General features: G+C 35.3%; 1 protein-coding gene across 1 annotated transcript; it reads left to right on the forward strand.

Moving 5' to 3' along the window:
• The first annotated feature begins 10,465 nt into the window (after positions 1 to 10,465).
• Positions 10,466 to 11,062, forward strand: LOC106393228. The gene has a single exon (XM_013833954.2). The coding sequence runs from the start codon at positions 10,466 to 10,468 to the stop codon at positions 11,060 to 11,062; it is 597 nt and encodes a 198-aa protein (XP_013689408.2).
• Positions 11,063 to 14,063: the final 3,001 nt, after the last annotated feature.

A 14,063-nucleotide genomic window follows, 5' to 3' on the forward strand; every position in this document is an offset into this window, starting at 1 on the left:
ATAAAAATATAGTTATTATTTAGCTAATACATAGCATTATATATAAATTAGTATTTGAAATATGAATATATTTATAATATTGTGTCTCCGGCTAAAAGAGTTTCTAGATCCGCCACTGGACTGACCTACCCTACGCAGGGGCGGACCCACATTGATGGGTACGGGATTACGTGCGCGTAACTGATTATATAAAATTTGTGTTTACAACTATCATGTTTTGCTTCTATATCTCAGTGGTGTTAGTTTGTCCTCGTTTTTTGCTTATGTAAAGGGCTTTTAACATACCATATTGTTTCGTCCTACATTATTGTCTGCGGATCCCATTAAAAGACACATCATTTTGTCGCAAAAAAAAGAAACATCATTTCCATGTAATTTGTTTTTTGTGCATTTATTTTGTTATGTATGATTTTCTTTTTGTTTCATTTTCTTTGAAACTAGTGCATACCTTCGTTCATTTCTTTTATACTAGAGTCTATTGAAAAAAAATTCTAGAGCAACTAAGTTATTTCTCGTGAAGAAAAAGGATTAACAAAAAAATATAATATAATATTTTAAAATAAAAATGTAGTTATTATTTAGCTAATACACAACATTATATATAAATTAGTATTTGAATTATGAATATATTTATAATATTGTGCCCCCGGTTAAAAGAGTTTCTAGATCCGCTACTGGTTATAAGCTTCCAATGATGTATTCGAGATTTAAACTCGCAGCTTTGATTCTTTAGGAGAAACTGTATGAATGAAATTATCTAATAAGAATCCAAAAGAACACAAGTTTAGAGCTTAGAAGCTATGTGGTAACACAATGATGCATATTTCTTTGTTCCTCACACTTTTGCGTTTGCATATAAGCTTTGAAGCCAATGTTTTATGATTGAGTGATTTTTTAAGAGGTTGATCTTTGGTTTGATGAAGTCTTTGGGTTGATGGCTCATCAAGGCTCCTTGTGAATTTTCAAGAGAAAGAACAAAGAATGTAGAAAGTATAAAAAGCAAAAACAAATTGAGGTGAATATCCTTTTACATAAGGGTGATGATTGGTTCGACTGTGGCTTTAAAAATTTAGCTGTAGATGATTATCTGTAGATAAATCGGTTGTACCTGTAAAGTTGTTAGTGTAAACTTTTTCTGCAGAGACTTTTGCTGTAGTTAAATTTGTTATACCTGTAAGCTGTAGGCCGTAGATATTTTAAAATAAAATATATGAAATATGTGTTGTATATATAAAATTATTATTTTATATCAATTAAAATAATTTATATTAATATTTTTTAATAAATTATCAAAATTTATTGTAATTTAAAATGTGATATGTAAATAATATTTATATTATTTAAATATCTTAATAATTTAAAAAACTCAAATTCAAAATTAAAATATTTATAAAAGTTTTTATTATGATTATATAATTTATTTGATATTATAGATATTTTTTTTTCATTTACAGATTCTACAGCCTATAAAAAGAAGATGTAGGGTTTTTGCCTAAAATACATAAGAAAAAGTTTTACTTTATTTTTTTTGCTGTAACTTTAAAAATAAAACTAAAGCATAATTGATAAAACTAAATAAAAACTTGATGTAGACTTTAATTTTTAAAAGTAAAGCTACATGATTGGTAAAATTTAGTGATTTAAAAATAAATAAAGCTAAAGTAGGGAGATAAATGGGGTGATTGGTAGTTGGTGTAGGTGCTGTCCACATCCATATTTATTCTACAGCACCAAATTCAGAGCAATCAAGCTTTAATTTTTTTTTGAAACCACAACTCTTGAAATAACCTACAGCTGTACAAGTGCTCTGCAGAGCCAAATATCCAAAGCAATTTTTTAGTGCTTTCCATAAAATTCTACGGCAATAAAATTTAAAGCCACAGCAAAATGTCTACAGATTTTTTTCTACGGCAAAATTTTTAAAGTTACAGCCATTACCAATCGGACCCAAAGCCCAACCAATCACCCCCAACGTTTATTATTAATCGTACGAATGAATCAACTTTTTTTTTTTTGTTGAACACACACGAATATATTGGATTATACCGATTATGCAATAAAAACCGGTTTACTAAACCTTACTATATAAAGCTCTGTACAATGTAAAATGAAGGAATCGGGTTTAGATCAATAATATCTGTAACAAACTTTATCTTCTACCTTGAGCTCGATATCAATCTCTCTGATTCTAATATGGTATAAGAGCTATTGCTCGTCTTTTCCGCACTTTTCTGTTGAATCGGAGTGTTTTTTTTTTTTGAGCTCATCGTCCTCGTTATTCATCGATTCGAGCTTTCAATCTCTCAAATCCAAATCGAATCACCATTTCATCTTCTTTTCGTCTTCGCGATGCCGATCTCGTACGCGAATGTAGTTGCATTGACCCCGCCTCCAGTTTCGCCATCTGTTTCGCACGGTAGAACCGATGCGACGGCGTCTCTTCGAGATCCGAACTCGAATCCCTTATAAGTTCACAGTGCCAATCACACTAGTATTCTCCTTGTCTCTGATAAACTTACTTGTGTTAGGCAACTTCAAAACTTGGCACACATCTATGATGATGGCGTTAGGAGCTCGGAACAAAGTAGTTTTTGTTGATGGAACCTTTCTTGAGTTAGAGAAATCTCATCTGGATTATCAATCTTGGTTTCGTTGCAATAGCATTGTATGTATTTGGATTGTTAATTCTATGGATAAATCTATTGGAAAGAGCATCATGTATCTTGATACAGCAAGGCAAATGTGGTTCGATATTCACGATCAATTCAAGCAGAGTGATGGACCTAGGTCTGCGGATTTTAAACATCAGATTTTTTTTCGAGGTTCAAGGTTCACAGAGTGTTAATGAGTATTACACTAAGCTCAAACAACTTTGGGAGGAGCTGAAGAACCATGAATCTCCTTACAGATGTTGTTGTGGCCGTGAGAATTGTGACAGTTATAAGCGCTTGATTGAACGTGATGAACAGGACAGAGTGCTCAAGTTTCTCATGGGACTTAGTGACACTTATACAGCAACTCGAGGTCAAATCTTGATGATGGAACCGAAACCTTCAATCACAAAGGTCTTCAATTTGGTTTCTCAGGAAGAAAGATAACGTACAATGAAGCATGGTCAGACTACGAGTGTTGTTGCTTTCTAAACATCACAAGTTCCTCAACAATCTGATTCTGTTGTTGCAGCTTATTCTGGTGGATATAGTAAACAGAAGAATCTTCCTATTTGTTCTCACTGTGGTATTGCTGGTCACACAGCCAACATATGTTACAAATTATATGGATATCCACCAGGCTACAAACCTCAGAATACTGGTTGCAAGATGCAGTCTCAGTCCAGAAACAATCCCAACTCTGCTAAAAAGAATGATTCTTGGAACGCGAAGAAAGAGAATGTTGCTTCTATGGTCGTTGAGTCTCAGCGAAATCCCACAAACAATCAACAGAATGTGAACTTGGAGAGTCTCACATCAGATTAGATCCGGCAGATTCTTGGTGTTCTGAACATTAACTCCACCGTTCAAAATCACATTTCTCAGATTTCTGGTAGTCAGTTGGCTCTTGCAGATGGATCAGTCTCTACCTCTAAACCACAACCACATTTATCCACTCAAATTCATGCCCCATCTGGTAATTTCCGTAACTCTTTTCTTTTACTTTCTGCGAGAATCCAAAACAGCCTTAATTCTCGCACAAACACTCATGTTTGCACAGGAGCTAGCTGTCATGTTTGCACAGGAGCTAGCTGTCATGTTTGCTCTCACTCAACTATGTTTACTAACCTTGAACCTGTCCATAATACTTCTTTAACTCTTCCTGATGGAACTCATATTTCCGTAACACTTTCTGGAACTATTTTCATCTCTGATACTCTTACACTTCATCGTGGGAACCGAAATTCACACCGACGATTTCCATAATCGGAGGAAAGCTAAGAAATCCTAACTTTCCTTGAAGTCCCATATTCTCTGCGAGAACCAACAACAAGTGACCAAATAATGCGGAAAATATGAAAAGAAAAGAAAACAAATTTACAGAGAAAATAGATCTTTATTTCGAATCCGTGTAAGAGCGTTGCGATTATTAAAAAAAAATTATAAAAACTTCGGCCGCAAGAGCTGTTAACGAGTTTCCTAGTTCTAGCCACCAAAAACCTTAAACCTAGTTGAGTCGCAGCTCGATAGCGACAAACGAAAAAAGATACGAAAAAAGTTTTGTTTATTTTTGGATTGATATTTAACTATTTTTTAAAAAAAATATATATATTTTTAAGTATTTATTTATATATATACTAGAATCCTAGATTTTACATTCTAAAAACTCTATCCCACACCTCAACTCTAAACCCTAAGTCTAGATTAATTAACCACATGGTTATAAATGTCTTTTTCTTTCTTTAAAAGTGAGAGTAAAGTGGTTAGTGTAAAGATGAAAAGTGGTATTGTGAATGTGGTATTTTTGCAATTTTCCATGATTTTTTTGCTTGTTAATGAAAGAGACATTTTCTTTAGTGGTGGTAAACATAAATAATAGTACCAACAATGTGGTAAACATGAAAATTCCCCAAATTTTTAACCAAATAAAAAGTATAAAACTACAAAATACATTTATGGTTTTTTTTTTCAAACCGATAAAGTTAAAATAAAAAAAGTTATAATGTTCGAATTTAAAATAAACTTTAAAAAAGAAAAATAATATCATATTTAAAATTTTTATTTTTGCGCTTGGCGCAAGAAAAATACTAGCTAGAAAACATATAAAAGGATAAGGGGAAATTTCCTTTTTACATTCCTTTTGATACCACAATTTATGCTTACCTACATTAAATAAACATTTTCACAAATATTTTATTTTCTTAACTTCACAAATACCTTTTAATTAAAGAGGTAAAAGACTTTTCCACACTTGCTTTATAGTTATATAAATATAAATAAATAATTAAAAAAATTATAGTTTTTCCATTTATACGTTTTCAAATTCGAACTTTTATATAAAAAAACATTTTTGATTTTTTTCGAAATAATTTTCTTCGATTTTTTTTTTAAATTCAAAACTTTTTTTGAAACTATTTTTAAAACATCTTAACAAATTTTTAGATGTTTATTTATATATTTAATAAAATCCTAAACCCTACCTTCCAAAAGGGGAAATTTCACTTTTACTTTGATTTTCGTATCTCAATTCATATTTACCTTCGTTAAAGGGATATTTTCACAAATATTTTCTTCATTAAAGAGGCAAAAAAACCCTTCTATCCTTGCTTTATAGATATACTAGGGTTGGCTCGCCCTACGGACGGGATATGATTTACTTGTGATCTAGGTTATTATTTTTTTTTATGATTTTGTGATTTATTTTATAGATTTTCATTTGCAAGAAATGTGTATGATAATGATTTTCGTCTTTTAGAAAGTTTTAGGTGAGAGATTTATATGTGATAAAATATATTTTGCTTGTTTACAATAGTTGTTTCTGTCTTCCAAAACAATTAATTTTATGATACTATATGTTAGTTAAATTTTATGTACTTAATTAAGTTATTTGATATATAATGTGAGTTGAATTTGATGATAGTATATAAATATATTTTATTTGTAGTTCAATGAAAACATCAGAGTTGTGAATTTTTTTTAAAAAAGATGATGAATTCATTTTTTAAAAGATGATTTGTTTATGTTATTACTATTTTATCGAATTAAGTTATATTTTACATATGTCCAATTCACAATCAGTAAAATTTATTAATTATTGTGTCTATTCATTTACCGAGTATTAATTTATAGACTTTTTACTATATATATATATATATATTTTTTTTTTTCATTATTTTGTGTCGATATAATGAATCTCCATGTTATCAGTTAAATATTTTTATTGCCAAACATTATCGACTAAAGCAAGAACATCACTGATTGTACAATTTCTTAACAAAATACATTTGAAACTGAAACGAACATATAATGGAATACGAACCAAAACCAAATTGTTTCGTGTTAAGAGCGTCTCCTAATTCTATCAATTGTCAATACAAATAGTACATTTGTATAATGGAGATCTCCTATTTTTATAATGGGTATGTAATATTTACATGGACTCATCATATTCCACGCACGGGAAGTTTCTCTATTATATTTTGCTTAACATTTGTTTTTAGTTTAAATTCTTTTATTCTAATTAATGTATGGATTTTTTTTTATAATTTCTTTTTTGTTGAACTCATTTACTGTAAAAGACACAAATTTAGTTTCGTTAGGTGACTAAATTTTCTAATATAATTGTTGTGATTATCGATGAAAACATGTCTATATTTATTATGTCTATATATATATATATAAACATAATAAATATAACATGGAGATTGAGTTTAACCGCCATGAATTACGTACTTTCTTTTACGGTAAATAAAAGAAAGTAGGTAATTCATTGATAGCATCAAAACCTAATATCATTTTTTACTACTTAGAAATATAGATATTTATTTGAATTTTGTATATGCTATTATATTTGGACACCAAACAAAACCATGTTATCGGAATAACTAATTATAATTTTTAATATAATATTTATTGATTAATTTTCGGTATAAGAATTTACATTGACTTTATTTTATAAGTTATTTATTATAGTAACAATTTTACTATATTTTGTTATTGAATTTAATAAGTTATATTTTAAATTTGTTACAATTTTTTTAATTTAATAATTCTTTTTGCTCTAGTTTATTTTTCTATTAAGAGTTCTTTGGTGATGCAATTAAAATGAGTTCATCATATACCTATAGTTCAAATAGAAATTCTATATAAGTTTGCTGCAGTAGTAAATATTCCACGGGTGTTTAGGACCGAATAAAAAACTTATAAAAGCTTACATTATAGGGAGAATGTCTTGTATACAATCTTCGTCAATGCAAAAAAGGATACACATATTGGTCTAATACAATGTAAACAATCAACGTGATCATAAAAGAAACATTCTCATAAAACTATATTAAACCAATTCTCTTTCACTTGCTATCGCCGATGTAATGGTCTCGACCGCTGTAGGACGCCACCATGACTTCTGAACAGAGATCACTCCTTCTCCATATCTGGAATGTGTCATTATTACATTCAATTTCAGTGATTTCATCATCTTCTCAATTTCTCCTATCTTTTCCATGTCATCACTTACTATAAATGTTCCTTGTGGTCTAAGAATTCGGTCCACTTCAGCCATTACAGACACCAAGCTGCACCTAAAGGTTTTGTAACACATCAGATTTTGCATTCATAAATATAAAAAAAAGGCAATATAGATGCATATATGTGAGAGCGCTGTATATATACATACCTCTTCTTCAGTGCAGAGAATAGATGAATCATCATGAAGGTCGTATGTTTGAGGAAAGTACATTAATCACACAAAGTCTCAGATCCTTCAATGCAGCACTAAAACTGAAAGCCAGAAAGAGAGATATATCAGATCCTTCAATGCAGCACTAAAACTCAGATCCTTCAATGCAGCACTAAAACTGAAAGCCTGAAGAATATCGAAGCAAATATTGTCATAGACATCCACACTGGGATGGAAGCAGAAATTCTCAAACATGATTTTGGGCGTTTAGAAAAGACAATCGTTGGAGAAAGCGAGTGAGAATATTTTTGTCTTCCTTAACTCTGTAATCAGCTCCTTCAGAATATGTTGTCTTCCTCTGAGAAAGCTGATACCCCCAATCACCTCCCATCCAGCGACCATCAAATCAAAATTTCACACACATATACATGTTTAACTCTGAATCAACAGGTTCAGCTTTGTTTCTTTTCACTGAAAATAAAAGGGAAGGTAAGATAGCTTACCAGTAAACCCATTAGTCCAGATTGATCATACATATTTAATAAAAGGCCAATAATGGGCTACAAAAAATCATAAATTTTGCTTAACAAATGAAGAGGTATGGAAATCACTGAGAGTAGAAGAAAAGAAAAATCAAAGGAAGATGATAAATCTTTGTTCTTCGAAGCTGAAATCATATACCAACATTGATGACCTTTGGAAAGAGATGATTTCTCATCTTCTCTTAGCTTACTCCTGAAAAGACGTCGTTGAAGAAAACGATAGGAGAGGTCGCGACGATAGATCTAGAGCTTTAGGAAACATTGACGGGCATATAATTGTGATGTGGAAAGGACAAGGATAGACCTGGCTATTGTTTTAGGAATATCAAGATTGAGACTATTAGAGTGATGAATTTCACGGGATAAAGCACACTTTTTATCGTGGAAGATTCTGGAAAAGAAAGTAAAGGGAGGGGGGTGTTTTCAAAGGTAGATCGTGTGAGGAGTAGAGACCAATGGCTAATGAGTACATTGAAGACGACGCTTCAACTCAGCCTAACACCGTAACGTTTCTAGATTTTTTTCGTTTGGAAGATGAACAAAAGCAGAACTTAGAATTGAGAAGTTTCGGCCGAGGACTCAAGAGGAGGAAAAAAGGATGATGCCGACTGATGTGGAGCCCAATAACTTTCACTTCAGGCCCAAACATAAACATCACGTAGTCCACAGAGAAGGTGTTTCACAATTAAATGAAACGCTGAGTTTTGTTCCCCTGGGACACGTGTCGCGCCGTCAGGAGCCGATTTTCTGGCGTGGCATCCTATATGGCGCAACCAGTAAGAAGTAAAGCATTTTTTATAATAATAAATAAATATAAAAAAAAATGTAAAAATGTTATAAATCATTAAGTGGATGGCCCATAACCAATGACCAAGACAAGACCCAAGCCGTGGCCAAAGGAGGAGAGAGAGAGAGGCGGTCGTCCGAGGAGAGAGAGACGGTCGGTTTAGACCGTCTTAGTCTTAGGACGTTTTCCTTTTCTGTTTTAGATCTTTTCCTATTTCATGTTGTATTAGGTTTTGGATAATTTCTCTTTTCCTATACTTTGTAATTCCTATATAAGGAACCTCTATTGTTCATTAATAATACAAAGACAATTCCCCATTCTTTTACAACACGTTATCAGCACGTTAGTCTTTAGATCCCTGAGACAAAATCGAAACCTCTAAACCCTAAAAGCCAAAACCGGCGACCACACCTAAAACCCTAGTCACGTTCTTAGTTCATCCAAGAACACGATCCCTCTTGAATCCTAGACGTTCTCAGCTCACGTTCTCAGCTCAGAAGAACCTGTCCAGCTCGCGACCGAACCCGAGACGCGATCGCACCCGAGACGACCCGATCTCCACGCAGCTCGCACCCGAGACAAGCCGACAGCCCGCGATCGTCCCGGTCCCGCGACCCGATTGCATCCGATCGATTCTCTCTCTCTAAAGGTGGTCCGGTTCTAAACCCCTACAAAACAAAGGTATAACTTGATCTGAGAACCTAGATTTATCAAAACCCTAATCCATTATTATGGAAACTTTGTCCTTGATCAAAACCCTAAAACCTACAATCTAAAATCGACAATCTTATGACTAGTAATATGGAAATCGATTCCTTAGAAACTTAATTGATTGTTCCTGATTTGATTTTGAGAAACCCTAATTACTGGAATCGAAACCCTAAACCCTAAAGGACTGAATCCGATTTTAATTGATTGAATGTTTGATGATCTGAGGTTTTAGGATTGTTAGATTGATTGAAGTAATCTGATCTAGAACTTGAATCCTAGAGGCCATGAAACCTTGAAATCACATTAATTGAAACCGGCAGCCTTAGTGTTTAAAATTGAAACCCTAAATCAAATTGCTAAGATTGTTTGCATTACATCCAAATCTGAATTGAATTGCATTCATACTGTTTGAAATCGACCAGCATGTAGAAACATATGAATTCGAATCTGATTGCATTGAAATTCATATGGCCGTGTGGCCTTAATCTCTCTGGTACATGTAGAATCATATATTAGGATTGTTCGCACCATGGTCAATTTGTTTTACATGTTCGATCCTATTGCTTGTCTACATAGCCGTATGGCTTGTTTGTTCGCACCATGGTCGATTAGATTGATTGTTTTTCATAGATGTGTAAGACAAGTTTGTGGCCGAGCTTGTTAATATACCATGCGGCCACATGATCACATTATGAACCTAAATTGAAATGATGATGTGATTCAGATGTCGAAAATCTCAAATAGAGACTATGTAGCCCTTAATCTCTCCGGAGAAAACTACTTGCAGTGGGCGCTAGATACAAAGATCAGCTTAAGGTCAAAAGGACTTGGTGATACAATCATCAAAGGCAACAATGAGACCGATAAGAATCGGTACAGGGCTATAAGTATTATACGCCATCACCTCATTGAAGGTCTAAAAGATCAATACATTACGATGGAAAATCCACTAGAGCTTTGGGATGCTTTACAGCATAGATATGATCACCAGAAAACGGTGTTACTCCCAAAGGCTAGAAATGACTGGAAGAATCTAAGATTCATGGATTATAAGTCAGTGGATGAGTACAATTCAGTCTTGTTTAAGACGGTCTCGATGCTGAGACTTTGTGGTGAAATAGTAACCGAAGAAGAGTTACTCGAGAAAACATTCTCTACGTTTCATTCCTCAAACATAATCCTGCAGCAGCAGTACCGAATGAAAGGCTTCGCCACATACACTGATCTGATCTCGTGCCTGCTACTGGCCGAAGCAAACAATGAGCTCCTGATGAAGAACAGTGAAGCTAGATCTGTTGGAACAGCCCCATTACCAGAAGCCAATGAAATTGAAAAGAAAAATCCCAACGAGTGCAATTACATCCAGAATGATAAGAGATCACATGGCAAAGGCCGTGGTGGATACATGAACCGTGACAATTACTCGAACGGCCGAGATAGGTACTTGGCCGGCCGGAAAAGAAACCACAATAACCGTGGTCGTGGTTCCAATCCCGGCCGTGGCCGAGGCAGTTATGGCCGAGGTCGAGGCGGTATATCCAAACCGTCTTACTCGACCAAATCCGTTTGTCACAGATGTGGGATGAGCAACCATTGGACCAAGAATTGTAGAACTCCTAAGCACTTATGTGAGCTCTACCAAGAAAGTCTTAAAGACAAGAACCCGGAGGCTCATATGGTCCATGATTCCTGATATGAGGCTGATAAAGAATCCGATGTTGCTAATGACGACCTGATGGATTTTGAGACTTCTGATTGTCTCAAAGACTAAAATTTTCGATACGACTTGTTTTATTGCTTTATGATTGTTTTATGATTGTTTTGGTGTTTTTAATTTTGGTGTTCTGCAACTTTAATAAATGAAAGTTTTGAAGTCTCTGAGAAATGAAATCTTATTTATAGAAATGAATGATGAGATGAGCATACTCGTGGTGGATAGTGGCACAAGTCACACAATACTTAGAGATAAAAAATATTTCTTAAATCTCACAATGCAAAGTGCAAACGTACACACCATTGCAGGTGTAGCCGGCCTGATTGAAGGTCACGGCCAGGCTTATGTATTGATGCCTAAGGGCACTCATCTAGAGATCAAAAATGCCTTGTATTCCCCAAGCTCTAAAAGAAGCTTATTGAGTTTCAAAGACATAAGATTGAACGGTTTCCATCTTGAAACATGGGAAGAAGGAAATAAAGAATTCCTTAACATAATTTCGATCACCAAAGGCTATAAAAGGATCCTAGAAACCTTACCTGCAATGTCTACTGGCCTATACTATGCAAAGGTCAGTATGATCGAGGCTAATGCCTGCGACAATTTCACTTTATGGCATAACCGGCTTGGCCATCCCGGTACCAATATGATGCGAAAGTTGATGATAAACTCACAAGGGCACACATTCAAAGAAGTTGTCCCATACAATCTCACATGTGCAGCATGTGCACAAGGGGAACTCATAACAAGGCCGTCACCAGCCAAAGTTAATAAAAAGATCATAAATTTTCTGGAAAGGATTCAGGGAGACATATGTGGACCAATACACCCACCTAGTGGAACGTTTCGGTATTTCATGGTCCTGATTGATGCATCGACCAGATGGTCGCATGTCTATTTACTGTCCACACGAAACTTGGCATTTGCACGCCTGCTTGCTCAGATAATAAGACTGAGAGCACACTTTCCAGACTTTCCTTTAAAGACTATACGTCTAGACAATGCTGGTGAGTTTACGTCCCAGACGTTTAATGACTATTGTATGTCCATGGGGGTAAGTGTAGAACACTCCGTGGCACATGTACATACACAGAACGGCTTGGCCGAATCATTCATTAAACGTATCCAGCTGATAGCCAGACCATTGCTCATGCGGTCTCAGCTCCCGGTATCAGCGTGGGGACATGCCGTATTACATGCATCAGAACTGATTTGCATCAGGCCATCTAGTGAGCATAGATATTCACCATCCCAGTTACTCACGGGTCATGAGGCAGACGTGTCCCACATCAAAATATTTGGATGTGCCATTTACGTTCCAATTGCACCACCACAGAGAACTAAAATGGGACCACAAAGGAGGATGGGAATATACGTAGGATATGACTCCCCAAGTATTATAAAGTATCTTGAGCCAACAACCGGTGATTTGTTTAAAGCCAGATACGCAGACTCACAGTTTGATGAGTCCACATATCCGACCTTAGGGGGAGATAACGGCCGGTTGAGCAAAGAAATCAAATGGTTTCGACCATCAATATCTTGGCAAGATCCTCGGACTAAAGAATGTGATATGGAAGTCCACAAGATTATACATCTTCAAAAGCTAGCTAATCAACTGCCATATTCATTTGCTGACCCAAATCGAGTGACAAAATCGTATATCCCGGCTTGTAATGCACCAATACGAATAGATGTCCAGAAGGGACAAGGTCAAGTGGCTACATAGTCTAAACAACGCCTCAAACGTGGTAGACCTATTGGTTCCAAAGATAAACAGCCTCGGAAGTCCAAGAGAGGTGCTGGATCCGAGAGCATCAAAGAAACCGTCCAGAACAATGATGGACCGGCCGAGCCGACCCAGACGGTCGAGCCAAGTGAGCCGGCCATGCCAAATGATCCGACCGTTCCAAATAATGGGGTTCGGGACGCCGAACTTCATGGGACACAAGGGCCGGACAATCAAGAGATCTCTATAAACTATATAATGTCTGGAACGAAATGGAACAGAAATGATATCGACGTCGATGATATTTTTGCTTATAAAGTAGCACTTGAGATCATGGAAAAAGATGAGGATCTAGAACCCACGTCCATATATGAATGCATGCAAAGATCAGATTGGATCAAATGGAAAGAAGCTATAAACGTGGAGTTAGAATCATTAAAGAAAAGAGGCGTTTTTGGCCCTATAACCGTGACACCTAAAGATGTCAAACCAGTGGGATACAAATGGGTCTTTGTGAGAAAGAGAAATGAGAAAGGAGAAGTAGTGAGATACAAAGCACGGCTTGTAGCACAAGGATTCTCACAGAGACCAGGAATAGATTATGAGGAAACTTATTCCCCTGTGGTGGACGCAACTACATTACGATACTTGATCAGTCTGGCCATGAAAGAGAAACTTGATATGCGCCTAATGGATGTAGTAACAGCGTATCTGTACGGTCCACTGGATAATGAAATTCATATGAGAGTTCCAGAGGGTATTGAGCTCAAAGATAAGAAAGGTTCTCGAGAACAGCATTGCATTAAGCTGAATAAAGCCTTGTACGGTTTGAAACAATCAGGTCGAATGTGGTACAACAGATTATCAGAGTACCTAATGAAAGAGGGTTATAAGAACGATCCAATAAGTCCATGTATTTTCATAAAGATATTTGACAGCAAGGGCTTCGTGATCATGTCTGTCAATGTGGACGACCTGAATGTAATTGGAACCCCTGGAGAGATTTCCCAAACGGTCGAATGTCTAAAGAAAGAATTCGAAATGAAAGACTTAGGAAAAACTAAGTTCTGTTTGGGACTGCAATTTGAGTATGTGGATAATAGAATCCTTGTGCATCAAAAGACATATACAGAAAGATACTCAAGCAATTTAATATGGACAAGGCTCATTCCTTGTCGAGTCCTATGGTCGTGAGGTCCTTAGACCTGGAGAAGGACCCATTCGGACCAAAGAAGCCAGACGAGGAAATGC

This window comes from Brassica napus, chromosome C7 (assembly GCF_020379485.1).
Source record: "Brassica napus cultivar Da-Ae chromosome C7, Da-Ae, whole genome shotgun sequence".
NCBI classification, from domain to species: Eukaryota; Viridiplantae; Streptophyta; class Magnoliopsida; order Brassicales; family Brassicaceae; genus Brassica; species Brassica napus.